Source organism: Neomonachus schauinslandi, chromosome 15 (genome assembly GCF_002201575.2).
Source record: "Neomonachus schauinslandi chromosome 15, ASM220157v2, whole genome shotgun sequence".
NCBI classification, from domain to species: Eukaryota; Metazoa; Chordata; class Mammalia; order Carnivora; family Phocidae; genus Neomonachus; species Neomonachus schauinslandi.
Genome location: NC_058417.1, coordinates 11,432,885 through 11,450,045, shown reverse-complemented (window position 1 = coordinate 11,450,045; position 17,161 = coordinate 11,432,885). Strand labels below are relative to the sequence as shown.

The 17,161-nt window shown below is 48.0% G+C and overlaps 1 protein-coding gene across 9 annotated transcripts in view; it reads right to left on the bottom strand.

Annotated features, from left to right (window-relative positions):
* The window catches only part of TOM1L2 (target of myb1 like 2 membrane trafficking protein), a 120,213-nt gene extending 103,915 nt beyond the window's left edge, over positions 1-16,298 (bottom strand). For 8 of the 9 annotated variants that reach the window (XM_021694640.2, XM_021694641.2, XM_044921470.1 and 5 more), the window contains exon 1: positions 16,143-16,267. In XM_021694640.2, the coding sequence (XP_021550315.1) occupies positions 16,143-16,194 (52 nt within the window). In that variant the 5' untranslated portion in view covers positions 16,195-16,267. Of the gene's footprint in view, positions 1-16,142 lie in introns of all 9 variants that reach the window. The other variant, XM_044921468.1, reaches the window with a different exon arrangement.
* Positions 16,299-17,161: the final 863 nt, after the last annotated feature.

The window sequence follows — 17,161 nt, the reverse complement described above, 5'->3', positions numbered from 1 at the left end:
CGGGTCATGATCTCAGGGTTGTGGGATCGAGCCCCACATCAGACTCCATGCTCAGTGGGGAATCTGCTGGAGATTCTCTTTCTCCCTCTCCCTCCACCCCTCCACCTACTCGCATGCTCTCTCTCGCTCTCTCTCTAAAATAAATAAATAAATCTTTTTTAAGATTTTATTTATTTATTTGATTCTTGATTTCGGCTCAGGTCATGATCTCAGGCTTGTGAGATCGAGCCCAGATCAGACTCCATGCTCAGGGGGGAATCTGCTGGAGATTCTCTCTCCTTTCTCCCTCCACCGCTCCCCCTTCTCCCTCCACCTCTCCCCCTGCTCGCATGCTCTCTCTCATTCTCTCTCTAAAATAAATAAATCTTAAGATTTATTTATTTATTTGATTACTTATTTGAGAAGAAGAGAGAGAGCATAAGCAGGGGGAGTGGCAGGCAGAGGGAGAGGGAGAAGCAGGCTCCCTGATGTGGGGCTTGATCCCAGGAGCCTGGGATCATGACCTGAGCTGAAGGCAGACGCTTAACTGACTTAGCCACCCAGGGGACCCTAAAATAGATAAATAAACCTTAAAAAAAAGAAAAAAATTGTGACACATCCTCCAAAATAGATAAATCTTGATTATGTCAAGTGAAATAAGCCAGTCACAAAATGACAAACGCTGTATGATTCCATTCACATGAGGTACTTAGGGTCATCAAATTCAGAGAGAGAGGGCGCCTGGGTGGCTCAGTCGTTGGGCGTCTGCCTTCGGCTCGGGTCATGATCCCAGGGTCCTGGGATCGAGTCCCGCGTCGGGCTCCCTGCTCGGCGGGAGGCCTGCTTCTCCCTCTCCCACTCCCCCTGCTTGTGTTCCTGTTCTCGCTGTCTCTCTCTGTCATATAAATAAATAAAATCTTAAAAAAAAAAAAAAAATTCGGGGGGGGGGGGTTGCCGGGGGGGGGGGGGGGGGGGTGTACAGGGGGAAATGGGAGTTGTTTATTAGGTACAGTGTTTCAATTTGGCAGGACGAAAAAACTTCTGGAGTTTGATGTTCATGATGGTTGCACAATAATGTCAATGTACCCGAATTGTACACTTTAAAATGGTTAAGATGATAGGGGCACCTGGGTGGCTCAGTTGGTTAAGTGACTGCCTTTGGCTCAGGTCATGATCCTGGAGTCCTGGGATCGAGTCCCGCATCGGGCTCCCTGCTCAGCAGGGAGTCTGCTTCTCCTCTGACCCTCCCCCCTCTCATGCTCTCTCTCTCATTCTCTCTCTCAAATAAATAAAAATCTCTAAAAAAAAGAAAAAAGAAAAAAATGGTTAAGATGATAAATTTTGTGTTATGTGCATTTTACCATAATTTTTTTTAAAAAGTATGCAAAGAGGGGCACCTGGGTGGCTCGGTCGTTAAGTGTCTGCCTTCGGCTCAGGTCATGATCCCAGGGTCCTGGGATCGAGCCCCACATCGGGCTCCCTGCTCAGCGGGAAGACTGCTTCTCCCGCTCCCATTCCCCCTGCTTGTGTTCCTACTCTTGCGATCTCTGTGAAATAAATGAATAAAATCTTTTTAAAAAATAAATAAATAAAAAGTATGCAAAGAGTTGTTCTATGCCCCTGAGAGTGAAGTAATCAGAAGCAGCAATCTGGTTTCAGAAATCTTCCTAAAAATTGCTGGAGACAAGCAGGCAGGCCCCATTCCCTGGCTCCAGGAGAATGAAGAACCACAGTCCCCCCAAAGGAGATCACCATTCATTTGGGGAACAGAAAAGGTCCCAAACAGGACTAACAGGGGGCAGAGCCCTAGCATCGCCTGGCCTCAACCCAGGAGGAAAGTCCCACCCACCAGCACATGCACAAATAGGGTATGGAGCCAGCCAATTCCTGACCCAGTGAGCTGCCCTCACCTCCACCCAACACCATGGGAGCCCAGGTGGGGTGATAGGAAGCACACAGGCTGTTGTAGGCCCCACAGGGTTTCGGTCCTGTTGGTTTTGTGATTCTGAGAAAGTCATCACGGGGGGGGGGGGGGGTGGGCAGTGAAAATGCCCAGCTCACGAGGTCAAGAGGGTTCAATGAGATAGGAAGGGAGAAGAGATAGAGGGAAGGAGCCCGAGGAACATAGGCAGGGAGGGTGCATGCAAAGGTCTGGTAGAGAGTAGACAGGAAGCAGCCCGATCAGTGAGGCCTTGAATGCCAGGCTATGTTTATAATCCATTCACAAGGAGACAGGGGGTTCCAGGAGGTTCTGGTAGATTTGTCCCAAGTTCTGAGTGGTCGTGTACAAACGGAGGGAGAATGGAACGAAGGGGACCGGCTGGAAGGTATCTGCAATGGCCCAGGCAGGAGCAGGGTGGGACTAAGTTAGAGGCGGTGTAAACCAAGAAAAGGAAACAAAGCCTAAAGACCTTATGAAGAAAAGCAAACAAACAAATCCCCTCCCACTGATGTGACGCTCCGCAGCCACAAGAGGCCCCCAGAACCGCCATCACAGTCTGGCTCCCCGGTCCATCTGCTCGGCCCTTCCGGAACCTCCCTTCCTTTTGCTCTTGCTCCCTGGAGCAATCTGCCTTTATGTTCAAAAGTATTTATGAAATTGAAATGAGTGTATCTCATGGGCACCTTGTCAGAAACGTGCCATTACGAGTGACATTTTCGGGTGTCAGAGTTAGTCTCTTTTGTCTGCTGGTAGATCCAATTTGCCCAGTTGACAAGTGAGAAGACTGTGACACCAATAATTATAGAAACAAACCCAACCCAGTATCTGGAAGTCAAGCTGTTCTCTCCATGTCTTCCCTCACACTCAGCAGACAATATGGTGGCCCCCTGGCAGAGGGCCCTCACTTCTCAAACCACAGCAGCTCATGGGGACCAGCAGGACCCCAGACCACATGACCTTTCAAGCCAGCAGCTGGAGAAAAGAATGCACATGACTTCTTAAGACTAAAGGGAGAAAGCAGAAAGCCTCTTCAAAATACCACTCAGGTTCAAACAAAAGAGCACACACTGTACAACTCCATGCTAGAAACTTCTAGAACAGGCAAACTCAACTCTGATGACAGAGTTGAGATCAGTGGTTACCTGTGCAAGGGGTGTGTTGTAGGGGAGGGCTGACTGGATAGGAGCAGGAGAGAACTTTCTGGGGTGATGGTGAAAGTCTTTATCTTAGCAGAGGTATGGGTTACAACTGCAAATGCATTTGTGAAAACTGTAACAATTAAGATTTGTGTAGTTCAACCGTAAGTAAATTGTCTCTCAAGGAAAAATGTGTTAGAAAATGTGTGTGTGTGCGTAATACATACATAAAATTAAAAATCCAGGCGCCTGGGTGGCTCAGTTGGTTAAGTGACTGCCTTCGGCTCAGGTCATGATCCTGGAGTCCCAGGATCGAGTCCCGCATCGGGCTCCCTGCTCGGCAGGGAGTCTGCTTCTCCCTCTGCCCCTCCCCCCTCTCATGTGCTCTCTCTCATTCTCTCTCTCTGAAATAAATAAATAAAATCTTTAAAAAAAAAAATTAAAAAAAATTAAAAATCCACACAAATATATATAAAGTAGATTCAAAAGAACCTTCTATGAAGGCTAAAAGTCTCACTTAAGAAAAACTAAAAGCCACTTTGATTCAGGCCTTAAGCTATAAATGGAAATGAACTCAGAGACTCTGTTGTACAATTCACCGTCTTCAAATGAGCAAAGAGGTAGAATGTGACCTACCCACAATCACACAGCAAGTCAGCCACACACTGCTGACCAATCCCAGGCCTCCAAGTGCTAGCCTGGGATTCATTTGTCTGTTCTGGACGACTGCCAGAAAAAACAGCCGAAACAGAATACCAAAGGTGATTTTATGAACTAATTTCATTTCAACCTTCAAACCCAGACCTAGTCACCCCCACCAAATTATGTGTGAACGTGATTAACTTTCAGACAATAAAAAAATACTTGCCTTCGTGAGTCTAGGTCAAGAACTACCCCTTCTGGGCATGCCTGGCTGGCTCAGTAAGTGGAACATGCGAGTCTTGATCTCAGGGTTGTGAGTTCGAGCCCCACACTGGGTGCAGAGATGATTAAAAATAAAATCTTAGGGCACCTGGATGGCTCAGTCGTTGAGCGTCTGCCTTCGGCTCGGGTCATGATCCCAGGGTCTTGGGATGGGCTCCCTGCTCGGCGGGAGGCCTGCTTCTCCTTCTCCCACTCCCCCTGCTTGTGTTCCCTCTCTCACTGTCTCTCTCTCTCTGTCAAATAAATAAAATCTTTTTAAAAATAAATAAATAAATAAATAAAATAAAATAAAATAAGGGGCACCTGGGTGGCTCAGTCGTTAAGCGTCTGTCTTGTTCGGCTCAGGTCATGATCCCGGAGTCCTGGGATCGAGCCCCACATCGGGCTCCCTGCTCAGCGGGAAGCCTGCTTCTCCCTCTCCCACTCCTCCTGCTTGTGTTCCCTTTCTCGCTGTCTCTATCAAATAAATAAAATCTTAAAAAAGAAAAAAAAAAAAGAAATTTTTATTTGATCTTTGTCCCTAATTCCTGGCACACAGCTCTGAAAATCCTTGGGACTCTCCAGAGCGCTAAGAGTATCTTTTGTATGCTAATTAGATGACTAGAGGCTGGGGCCCCTTGATAGCTCCACAATGGGGGCTGGACATCAGAGGATTGGGAACTTTCAGCCCCAACTCCACCTCCAATCTCCAGGATGAGAAGGGGGCTGGAGAATGAGTTAATCACCAACAGCCAATGATTTAATCAATCATGCCTATGCAGTGGGGTTCAAGGAGCTTCCGAGTTAATGAACGCACTGAGGTGTTGGGAGGGTGGTACACCGAGTTAGGGGACGGAAGCTCTGCGCCCCCTGCCCTCATCCCTCACCCCATGCATCTCTTCCATTTGGCTGTTCCTGCGTTGTATCCTTTATAATAAACTCGTAAATGTAAATGAAGTGTTTATCCTGTGTTTTGTGAGCCTTTCTAGCAAATTCTTTAACCTGAGGAGGGGGTCAGAGGAACCCCCAATTTACAGCCAGCTGGTCTAAAAATGTGGAACTAGGGACTGGTGTCTGAATCGGGGACAAGTCTTGTGGGACTGAGCCCTTAACCAGCAGGGTCTGCAACAACTCCAGGTAGTTAGGTCAGGACTGAATTGTAGGACACCGAGTTGGTGTCAGAATTGGCTGCGGTCAGAAAAAAAAACCAAAAACCCACACATTTGGTGTCCAAAGTGTTGTTAGGGTAAAAACAGCACAGCCCACCCTCCCTGGGCCTCAGCTTCCTCACCTGTAAAAATGGGGGGTTTGGACCAAATGCCGCTAATGCCCCTCTCTAGCTTGAATTCAGTGAGTCTTTGAATTGCTGGTTTAAGAATTTCCAGAGTTAACATGAGGGATTCTCACTCTCTGGAAGCCACTAGCAAATTCTGCTTTCCAACGCCAAGCAACATCATTTCTCAGGCCTCATTTCCTATTTTGACTAATGACGTGCCAGAACTCTGTGATTTCTCCTTTGAGAAGTGGCAAAAAACTCAACAGTGTCCTATTACAGGGCCCCGTCCTCGTCCCCAGCTCTCAAAGATGTGCAGCCCAATTCTCTGAGACGAAGAGAGCAGTCTCTCTCCATTACACTCAATTTTAAGCCAAAACCTGAAACAGAATTTTTGACATGCCTTCCAGACTACAAGGCTGGTGCTTCATGAATGATTAAAACAGCAGCTGGTAATGTCTTAAAAGCAAGTTGGTCAGTTAGACAACTTAACATCTGTTTAAATCCCCTCTCCCCTCCCCCCTCAAGACCATAGTTCCAAAGCAAATCCAAAGAGAAAGTAAATACACAAGTATACACAGGTCTTTCATGACTGAGAAGAGCCTCACTGAGTTGGAAGAAGGCACATCCTTTAACGGAACTCTCAGAAAATGTGCTGGGATGATGAGGACACTTGTGCACTGAATCCCACTAGGACTGAACTGGGTGAATCATTTCTAACATGAAGGCACATCTGCATTGGGGACAACTCCTGCCCAGAGTTTCAGCCTCCAAGTTAATTCTGTGTTCATTCAGTTCCACAAATAATTACTGAGCTTTCCAGCTTAGTGCTTAGGAGCACGGGCTCTAGAGTCCACAGACCTGGGTTCAAGTCCCTGCTGTGCCACTTCTTACACACAGACCTTGGGGAAGGTACTTAGTTTCAAAGCCCTGGTTCCCTGCTCTAGAAAATGTGAATGATGGCTGCTGCAGGAATGAAAGGAAATGATGCACGTAGGTACTTAGCCCAGTTCTTGGTGCAGACTCATGCTGACTAATACTGTTGGCGTCCCTGTTCTGAAGGCACGTGTTAGACTCTCCAGAAAAATCAGGGCATGACGCCACAGGCGACAAAAGGAAAAACAAACTGGACTTCATCAAAATGAAAAACTCCTGTGCATCCACGGAACCCAATCCACAGAGTAAAAAGGCAACCCAGAGAATGGGAGAAAATTATTTGCAAATCATGTAGGTACTAATTAACATGTGACATATCGGGGGAGCTCCTAAAACTCAACAACGTTAACCACAACAAAAACCAACCAGATTAAAAACCCGCCAAAAGGACTTGAACCCACATTCCTCCAAAGATATACAAATGGCCAATACGCACATGAAAAGATGCTCATTGTCACTAAAGACTAGAGAAACGCAAATCAAAACCACAATGAGATACCACTTCACACACATTAAGACAGCTACCATAAAGAAACAAGTAACTAACAAGTTTCCGTGATGATGTGGAGAAATTGGGGCCCTACACACTGCTGGTGGGAATGTAAAAAATGGTGGGAATGTAAAACCACTCTGGAAAATAGTATGGTAGGTCTTCCTCAAAATAGTAAAAACAGAATTACCACATGATCCAGTAATTCCGCCTCTGGGTATATATCCAAAACAACGGAAAGCAGGGACACAAATGGATATCTGTATACCCATGTTCACAGCAGCATTATTCACCGATAGCCAAAAGGTGGAAGCAGCCCAAGTATCCAAAGATGGATGAATGGATAAATAAAATATGGTATAGACAGGGGCGCCTGGGTGGCTCAGTCAGTTAAGCATCTGCCTTCGGCTCAGGTCATGATCCCAGGGTCCTGAGATTGAGTCCCACGTCTGGCTCCCTGCTCAGTGGGGCGTCTGCTTCCCCCCTCTCCCTCTGCCCCTCCCCCTGCTCGTGCGCACGTGCGCTCTCCCTCTCAAATAAATAAAATCTTAAAAAAATAAAAGTATATACATATGATGGAATATTATTCAGCCTTAAGAGGAAAGGAGATCCTGAAACATGTTCCAACGTGAATGAATCTTAAAGGTACTATATTAAGTAAAATAAGCCAGTCACCAAAAAAACACATATTGTGTGATTCCACTTATGTGAGGTGAGGATACTGCAAGTCGTCAAATTCAAAGAGACAGAAAGTAGAATGGTTGTTGCCAGGGGCTGGATGTGGGGAGAAATGGGAGCTATCATTTCAAGCAGAGTTTCAGCTAGGCAAAATGAAGAAAGTTCTGGAGATAGATGGTGGTGATGGCTGCACACCAGTGTGAATGTGCTTAATGTCAATGAACTTTAAAATGGACAGAATGGTAAATTTTGTGTTATGCATATTTTACCACAGTTTTTTAAAAGTAAGTCAATAAATAAGTACAGATAAAAACAGGTACCCTCATAGAACACTTGGTCTAGATGATGCAGGGGAAGCTCTCACGCACAGTAACTCATTGATCCTCTTAATAGCCCTGTAAGATGTATTCTTGTCACATACACACCCCTTCCCTGTTTACAAATCAGGGAAGTGAGTATTACAACAGTTAATGAATTCACACAGGGAAGTCACACTAGAGACAGAGACGGGACCGACTCCACTCCAAAACAAAAAAGTGCCACATGTTGGAAGAGAACAGAGAGAGGCCAGCAGGCATCCCTACTGCTCTAGAATTTCTTGATGGAACTGATGCTAGTTCCGTGGAATTCCCACGTGAAATCAGTTAAGGGCCCTTCTTGTCTAAATGGAAACAGACCAGGCTTGCTGTCTGCAAGGCAATGCGAACAAAAGCCCTAGAGCTTGACTCCCTGCATGTGGAACACGGCTCGGACGACCCTGAACCACTGAAACTTGGGCAAGTTTCTTGGCTCCTCTGAGCCATTTCTTCGTCTGTAAAATAGAGATAATACCACTGACTTAGAGGAGTTTTCAGAAAAAAAATATTTTAATGAGATAATGTGTGTGACAGAATGTCTGGAGGATGCTGAAGGATCAGTAAATGATGGCCAGTATTTTGAGCTTAGAAAGATGCTAAAAAATAAGACTGATAGAAAAGAACCTTTGAAGTGAGCCCCTGTGCAGAGCATACTCTGCCACTTTCTGTGAAGGTCATAAGGAAATAGAAAGTATGCATCCTGCCGTGGGGAGCCTCCGGTCTCATTCGGAAGATAAGGCAACAAACACATGACAAGACGTACAATAAATAACCTCAGGAAACTGTACCAGGCAGGATGGAAGCAATCAACAGGTCTGAGTATAGCAGTTGAATGACAGACACTGTGTTGAGGACTTCACACACATTCTCTCATTTAATCGCCACAAAACCCTGGAAAATTAAGGAATTTGCTATTTTATAGGTGAGGAAAGAGCCAATAGAGATAACAAACATTGTGAGTTCATAGAAGACCATAAACAGGGTGGTCTAGGAAAGCTTCCCGGAGGGGGAGGCGGCACATGCTGCCAGAAAGCAGGCATGCCGACTGGAGGGAGAAGATCAAAGACATTCTGCCAGGTCAGAAGGATTGGTGGGAGCACTAAAATTGGCACCAAGTCTGAAAATGGTCTTTTTATTTTTTATTTTTATTTTTTAAAGATTTTTTATTTATTCATTTGAGAGAAAGTGTGAGCCAGAGGACAGCAGGGGGGAGGGGCGTAGGGAGAAGGAGAAGCAGACTCCCTGCTGAGCAGGGAGGACGATTGCGGGGCTCAATCCCAGGACCCCAGGATCCTGACCTGAGCCGAAGGCAGACGCTTAACTGACTGAGCCACCCAGGTGCCCCTGAAAATGGTTTTTTTAAAGGCCCCTCTCCTAGCCACAACAAGCTGGGTCAGGGAAAAAAAAAAAAAAAAAGCCTGAATGTTATTTATATCTTTTCAGACTACTAGATTAGCCCCAAAATTCTGAGTGATATATCCGCTAGGTGAAGAACAACAACGTTTAACTAAAGCTCCTCTGGATACTTTACTTACATTCTCTTCTTCACTGTTTATCCGCCCCTCCCCCACCAAGAAAAAAACAGGTAGATTACACAGAAATATGCTAAGAGAACTTATACAATGTTGCCATCCAAGAGAAAAATGGAGGGTGAAATACACAAGGACTCCACCCCTTCTACTTATTACAAGAAATGAGAAGAATCTCAATGAGTTTGTAAGAGCCTTTTATAGTGATTTTTTTTCTCCTTTGCATTTTTTTGTGCATTTTTCAAACTGTCTACATGGCAATTCTACAGAGAATGTTTAATACCCCAAATAGCCCACTCTAAGCAAGCACAGCCCTTGAGCAAAGCCCTTGTGAGTGCGCTCCTGTTCCTGCACATGGAAAGCAGGGCAGGACAAGGAGCAGGCTGACCCTCACCACATGACCGGTGTTTCGTAAGCTGTCCAGGCAGTTAAGGACAAATGCTCTCAGAACACCAGGCCTCTTCCCGTGGTCCACCAACCTGCCTCAGCACTTCTCCTCTCTGACCGGGGCACATAGGAAGGGCCCTGCCCCAGACCTCGCAGGAATGGCAGTGCCCGCTCCTGACTCCCCTGGAGGAACCCCCGCTCCACGCAGATGGGGGCTTTGATGGGAAGAGAGAATGACCTTTTGGTGACTTCCAAGGGGAAACCTCCCTGTCTCTGTAACAATATCCCTGCTACTCTCCTCCCTAGAAATCCTTCCTGACTCCCCAGGGCCACCAATGAAAGCCCCAACTACTTGGCCAACATTTGAAGCCCCCCACCATTAGATCTAACCCTGCCTTTCCAGTCTTACCTTCCACCACTCTCCCTTGCTAAGTCGATAGAACTGATCCTGTTATGCTCTCCCCTCACTTAATAGCAGCCTTTGCTCAGGCTGCTTCCTGTCTCTGCCTAGAGAGAGCCCTCTAAGCCTCCTTCTCCATCCCTACCCATCCATCAAAGCTGTGCTCAGTGGCCACGGCCTCCTGAGTCTTCCTGAGTTCTTCCTTCCTTCCTCAGGTGCTCCTCCTCCCTGGCTGAGGGGAGCAGAGCATAACAGCACACCAGTCCCAGAGCCAGAATGCTGGATTCTACTCCAGCTCCCTTCCTACTAGCTGTGTGACCTTCTCTGCCTCAGGGTCCCTGTCTGCAAAATGGAATTCACACAGTACCTTACTCACTGTATTCTTGTGGGGATTAAAAGACTGCAAGATCTAGAAAGCACCTACTTCAGTCTGTAGCACACAGTAAACTTTTTTTTTTAAATATATATTTTTAAGATTTTATTTATTTATTTGACAGAGACACAGTGAGAGAGGGAACACAAGCAGGGGGAGTGGGAGAGGGAGAAGCAGGCTTCCCGCTAAGCAGGGTGCCCTAGGACGCAGGGCTCGATCCCAGGACCCTGAGATCATGACCTGAGCGGAAGGGAGACACTTAACGACTGAGCCACCCAGGCGCCCCACACGCAGTAAACTTTTACTGTTACTACTGGAGGTAATAACCCCTTCCATCCTCCACTCTCTCACTTCATTTATCTGTCCAATCTAATGCCCCCACTTTTTATCATATCTGATTTAGGTACCTGTCTTAACTCCCTTACTAAACTGAGCATCCTGGTAAACACTTAGTCTGATATATACAGAGAGGTGATATAGAGCCACTCAATAGATGACAGATTTCTAAATAACCCCATTTATAGTCTATCCATAAGAAAACCCACATCTGGGCGCCCGGATGGCTCAGTCGGTTAAGCGTCTGCCTTCAGCTCAGGTCATGATCCTAGGGTCCTGGGATCGAGTCCTGCATCAGGCTGCCTGCTCAACAGGGAGTCTGCTCCTTCCTCTCCCTCTGCCCCTCCCCCAGCTGGTGCTCTCTCTCAAATAAATTTTAAAAAATCTTAAAAAAAAGAAAAGAAAACCCATATTTACTGTTTGAAGAAAGATAAAGAAGAGATTAAGGGAGCAGAACTTTTCATCTGCAACAATAGTTCTCAAAGTGTGGTCCCTGGACCAGCAGCAGCAGTATCACTTGGGAACCTAGAAATGTAGAATGATAGGCCCCAGCCTACACCTCCTGAATCAGAAACTGAAAGTAGGGCCCAGCAATCTGTTTTAACAAGCCCTCCAGGTGATTCTGCTGACCCTGAATCATGAGGTCTGCAGAGCAAGAAGCAACATGGCAGCAAAGGAAGAGCACTGGCTCAGGAGAAGATTCCAGGCTTAACTCTGGCACAAGACCTTACACCGGTCTCCTAACTTCTCAGACCTTCAGCCTCCTTCGAAGCAATACAGGACAACAGTAACACTCAGATAATTAAATACTGTGAGTATTACATGAGATCCCACATATAGAAGTTGCCTACAGTAGGTGCTTAATAATTTTAAGCTGCTTTCAATTGTCTTCCTGTGTATCGCACGGGACTGCAAACACAAAATGACCGAGGTGAAAGGGCTTGGCGAATTGCCAAGTGCAATAGCAATCTGAGGGAGAACTAATTATTCTTGGAACAAATAGCCAGGCTGTGGAACACCTAGCATTCCCAAGACACTAGGAAGCAGTTTCTGTCCAACTCCGACCAAGCTACAAGCACAAACTCTGCAACAGAGTATCTGCTTCTTACCGGCCTGTGAAAGCTGAACCATGAAGAGAGTAATAGAGGATCCTCCCTGCAGGCACCTCACCCCTTGCACAGTATTCCCATCAGAATTAAGGAACTAGTCACTAATCTTTTTCATTTAAGTGAATCCAAACTTTACTCTTGGAAAAAGGATAATGTGAAACCGTGTTCCAGCCAATACAAGGAACTGTCACCACTTGCAGAGCACCATGGACCGGATTTGGGGAAACCCTAGTATGTGATATCCAACCCCCAGTGGTCATGGAGGGTTTAGATTAAGGCAGTAACCTTTTGAAATTTGTTTCAGAAGAGAAAATCCAGAAATAAAAGGCCGTACTTTTTCTTCCTCCACACTTCTTAGCCTCTCATACTACTGCTCATTCTGCTCTAAATCATGCATTCTACTTGGGAACCACCTTCCAGAAGGACAGTGAGGATGGCTCCAAGAATACACAGGTAACTATGTCAGACTGTGGGCTTAGCTGCACCTTCAACCTAATAGCACCAGGTTAGAATGTCCGTGTGAGGCCCCAAGCATGAGAGAAAGTAATAATTACCCTCCCCCTTTCCAACCTGGGCCCAGTAGAATGGTTCCCACAAAGCAGGTGAGAAGAAGGGCCATTCTGCCATGAACGAGGCATTGACGGAAGAAAACGCCGTCGACCTTCACAAGCACATCCGCGCAGTGGGTTTCAAGTAGCGTGCCCTCGGACACTCAAAGAGATCCAGAAATTTGCCAGGAGGGAGGTGAGAACTCCAGATGTGCACATTGACACCAGGCTCAACAAAGCTGTCTGGGCCAAAGGAATAAGGAAAGTCCCATACCATAAGTGTGTGCGGCTGTCCAGAAAAACAATGAAGATGAAGATTCACCAAATAAGCTCTGTACATTCGATACCTATGTACCTGTCATCCCTTTCAAAAATCTATAGTTAATGCAGATGAGAACCAAGCAGACTGTCAGATAAAGATATAAAACCACAACAAAATGGTAATAGTAATAATGACCAAGCCCTGAGACTACCAGCCTAACGCTTTGCAGCTCTAGCACACCTTTGGTGAACATGTTACCTCTACTGAAGCCTCCCTGAGAGCAGCTTTGAAACATTTGTATCCCAGAGCCTGGCACCCACGGGCACTCAGAAGGCCGACTGAACTGGGCTGGTGGGCTTGTTTCAGTGCAAGCCCTAAGCAGCCGTTGAGACGTATTACTTTATGAGCGGGTAAAATGAGGGCCAGAGAAGCTAAAAGTTGGAGTCAGCTAAGCAATGTCATCTTTGACATCACCCCCCGCCCCCAAGAACAGGGCTTTATCCTGGGCCCAAACCCAGCTTGCCACCGTCCCCACCGCCACCTCTGTTCTACTCAGACTGGTGAACACAGATGTGCCCACACCCCCCTCCCTGCCTCATATACCTGTCCCCAGGCACAGGGTGTCCTCCTCTCTGCCTGTGGAATTCCCAGCCACCCTCGTGAGCAGCCCTCAGACTCCAGGAAGCCAGTCCTATCTCCCCAGCTCTTCTGAATTCTTCTGGACTCCTAAGAGCACTGACAATCCCCCCTACTCAACTGAGCACTCAACTAGGCAGTGGCCTTCTATTAGTGATCGTTACTCCAAGCATCTCTGCTCTCTCTCTCTCTCTCTCTGACACCAGAAATCCCTTGAGGACCAGGACAGCTATGAAATCTCAGCTCTCCCTCTTCCCAGCTGAGCAGTGGCTTCACTCCTCTGAGCCTCAGTTTCCCCATCTCTAAAGTGGGAAGGACAACAAAACTTACTCCACAGAGCAGCTGGATGAAGCAAGTAATAGCTGTAGATCTGCTCTGTGTAAGCTGGAGCTACTGCTTTTAGCTTTTACTCATCAGCTTTGTTTTATTTCCGTCTCCCCTCTCTCCCGTGAATCGCCTGGCAATACTTTTAAAAGAATACTAACAATACTAAATGCCATGAAAATCACTTTTACACTTCATCACAACGGTACGGAATATACATTAGAACCTCCTTCCATCCTCTAATTTATCTGAACCGTGAAATAAGCTGGGCCTTGCCTGATGACCAACTGGCAATCAGGAGGCTTCATTCTCTTCATGGGTCAAGTGTCTTGTTCTAAGGGCTGGCACTGCTGGGGCCTGTTCCTTCACAGGTCACAGACGGGCCAGTTGCCCCCCATATCCTCTCCCTAACTTAACTATTCTGTTGTTAACAGTGACAGCTACAATTTATTGAGCCTCTACTATGTCCCCGGCAACTGTCATCTCACTTAAACTGTACTACTCTGAGTATGAATCTCTCTCTTTCTCTCTCTCTCAGCAAACTGAGGTTCAGAAGGGTCACACAATTTTCTAGGGTCACGCAGCAAAAAATGGGTAAGGCAAAACTCAACTCAGGCCTTCCTGACAAGCATCATGCTCTTTCCACTCATATGTACCCCCAAATCCCTAATATTTGTATATTTTTAAATGTCCTTTAACTTCTACCCCTCACCAGCTACCCCGGCATTTCCAAGGTGTGGCGCTTCCTCTTGTAAAGGAGACAGAAAAGAAAACAAATCCCCTCAAGTTTACCAGCTCCCTCCAATAACTAGTTGGGATTCAATACCCAACTGAGAAATGAGGTTTTGGAAAAGAAAGAGCACCTGAGGAAAGGAAAGGAGGAAGAAAATCTACATAAACACGGTAGTCTGTAAAGGTGGGAAGAGACTCACACCCCGGGCCCAGTGTCCATCATCCCTTATCAAAGACCTTACACCACAAAGAAAAGCAAGGCTCCCAAATGGCAGTTAGCTAACAGAAGAGGCCTCAATAACTTCCCAGACCCCACTAACGGCTGCAAAGTAAGCTAGAAAGTAATAAGTAAATCAGGAAATAAACAAATCACTACAGCCTAAACCAGCCAGGCCCAGAAGGACACCAAAGGTCCCCACTCAAAAGACGTTTTACCAGTCCTTCCACCAACCAGGAGGAACCCAGTTTTATTTTTATTTATTTATTTATTTTTTTTAAAGATTTCATTTATTTATTTGAGACAGAGAGAATGAGAGACAGAGAGCATGAGAGGGAGGAGGGTCAGAGGGAGAAGCAGACTCCCTGCCGAGCAGGGAGCCCGATGCGGGACTCGATCCAGGGACTCCAGGATCATGACCTGAGCCGAAGGCAGTCGCTTAACCAACTGAGCCACCCAGGCGCCCCAGGAGGAACCCAGTTTTAAAAGAAACCGATCAACATTCTCCGCTAATCAGTTGGCAAAAGTTCCTGTCTTGGGTGAAAAGGCAAGTTGCTTTTTTAGTAAAGAAACCCCATACATACAGTGGGGTCATTCTGGTGTTCATTCACATAGCCTTGGGTTTTTCCTTACCCAGGATACTAGTCATCTCTGGTGCCCTTTTCCAGGTGCCCAGAGCCCCCATATAGGATTAACAGGTACTAAGGAGTACCCCTCTCTCTACGCTGTCACCAAAAGACTTCAGCTTTGGGCAAATTTAGTACAGCAGGGAAGCAAGAGTCAATATGCAGAGACTAAGGAATATCAAAACTTCAGAACTTGAAGGGACCTAGCGCATCTCACCTCCAAACACCTCATTCGACAGACAGGGAAAACGTCAAACCAGAAAGAGCAGTGACTTGCACAAGGTCATATAGGAAGAGTCACTGGCAAAGCCCCTCCTGGAGCCCAGGCTTCCTGATTCCCAGTCCAGAGCTCTTATCATTAAATAACACGGCCTCCCTTCTTTCCCAGAGGCAGTGCAGGGATATCACCCCCCTGGCAAGATAATCACCCTCTGGGAACCGTTCCCCCCATCCCAGTCCCTCCCACAGCCTAGCTGAGCTGCAGCTCTAATTAGCAAGTCTCAGAGCAGGGAGTATTCTCTGGGAGGGTGCCCGGTCTGAGGGCTGCTGGTACTGAAAAGAGGGATAAGCATGGAGGAAGACGGGTGTGGGAGAACTAGGTCCTGGCGGCAGTGGCAGCGAGACCGTCGGCCTGGATGAGGGCGCACTCGGTGGCATCTCCCACCAGGCGAGGAGGCAAGCCGACCCCAGCAGCCCGCACCACCTCCACGAGCCGGGAGGGGCTGGGCCCGGATCGGGAGGGACGCGCGGAGCATCTCCGAGTCCAAGCTGGGCCTCGGGGAGCCGCCTGGCAGTGTGGCACCGGCGCCGTGAGCAGGCCCAGGCAGCCCGTGGGCAGACACCCGACGGCAAGGATGCCCGGGCGGCCCGTGGGGTGGCACCGGTGCCCGGCGAAGGCCCGCGGTCCTCACCAGCCCCGTCAGTCGCCACTGTCGCCCACCCAGATGGCCCACCCTTCGCGCGGCCTTACCGAGGCACTGCCCCACCGGGGTGCTGAACGGGTTCCCCAGGAGGAACTCCATCTTGAGCGGACAACACGGCAGCGTCCCGGGCCCCCCGTCAGCCGCCCGGGGCCCCGCTGTCCCCCGTCGCACTCCGGACCTGACTGACACTTGCCCCCGCCCCACCCTCCCGCACGCAGAACGCCCGGCCCCTGACCCCACCCCTTGTCGCGTCCCTATTGGGCAGAGTCTACCTAGCCCTTCTCCGATTGGCCCCTACGCCTCCCTCGTGAAGCCACGCCTACCCCGCGGCGCCCCCCATTGGGCGGAGCTGAGAGCTAGGTCACAGGAATCTCCGTCAGGCGTAGCGGCACCTTCCCTGGCCCGCCTCCGAACGAGACTCTGTGTGTTTTGATTCAGCTATATTTTGGTCAATCTAGCGAATCCTACTATTATTGGGCAAGAGACAAGTCAATCACTCAAGTTGGGGGGCCGGAGAAGAGGCGGGGCTACTAATATCCCTGCCCATAGAAAGTGCTGATTGGAGAAACGTTTGTTTTTTCTACTGCTGGTTGGTGGTAGGAGTATTTCCCCACCCAAGAAATGCTATCACGTGACCGTCAACTTTCACCCAGGGTGTCTCTACCACGCGACTTCCCCTTAGCAACCGACTGGCCGCGCTTGGTTCCCTTAGTAACCGGGCGAAGCGTCCTCTGCGTGGAAGCGGTCGGGCGGCAGGCGCATGAGAGGGTGAGACCTTGGAGCGGAGACCGCGGGAGGACTCGCAAGGGCAGACAGATCATCGACTTAACGCTTTTCTCTGACCTTTTTTCCTGGGAGTCGGCCCGGCCTTCCTCACCTGTAAAACGAACACACAGGTTCTCGGCCAGCCACTTCACGGCCGCGCTGAGACCCTGGGCTTTCAGGCCTGTGGATGAGAAAGAAATGCTAAGGACGCATTTCCTCGGGGAGCAGGTCCCGAAGGGATTTTTGTTTTTAGGGGCTCCATCCGCCGACCTCCTGGCCTGATTCCTTTTATCGAAACAAA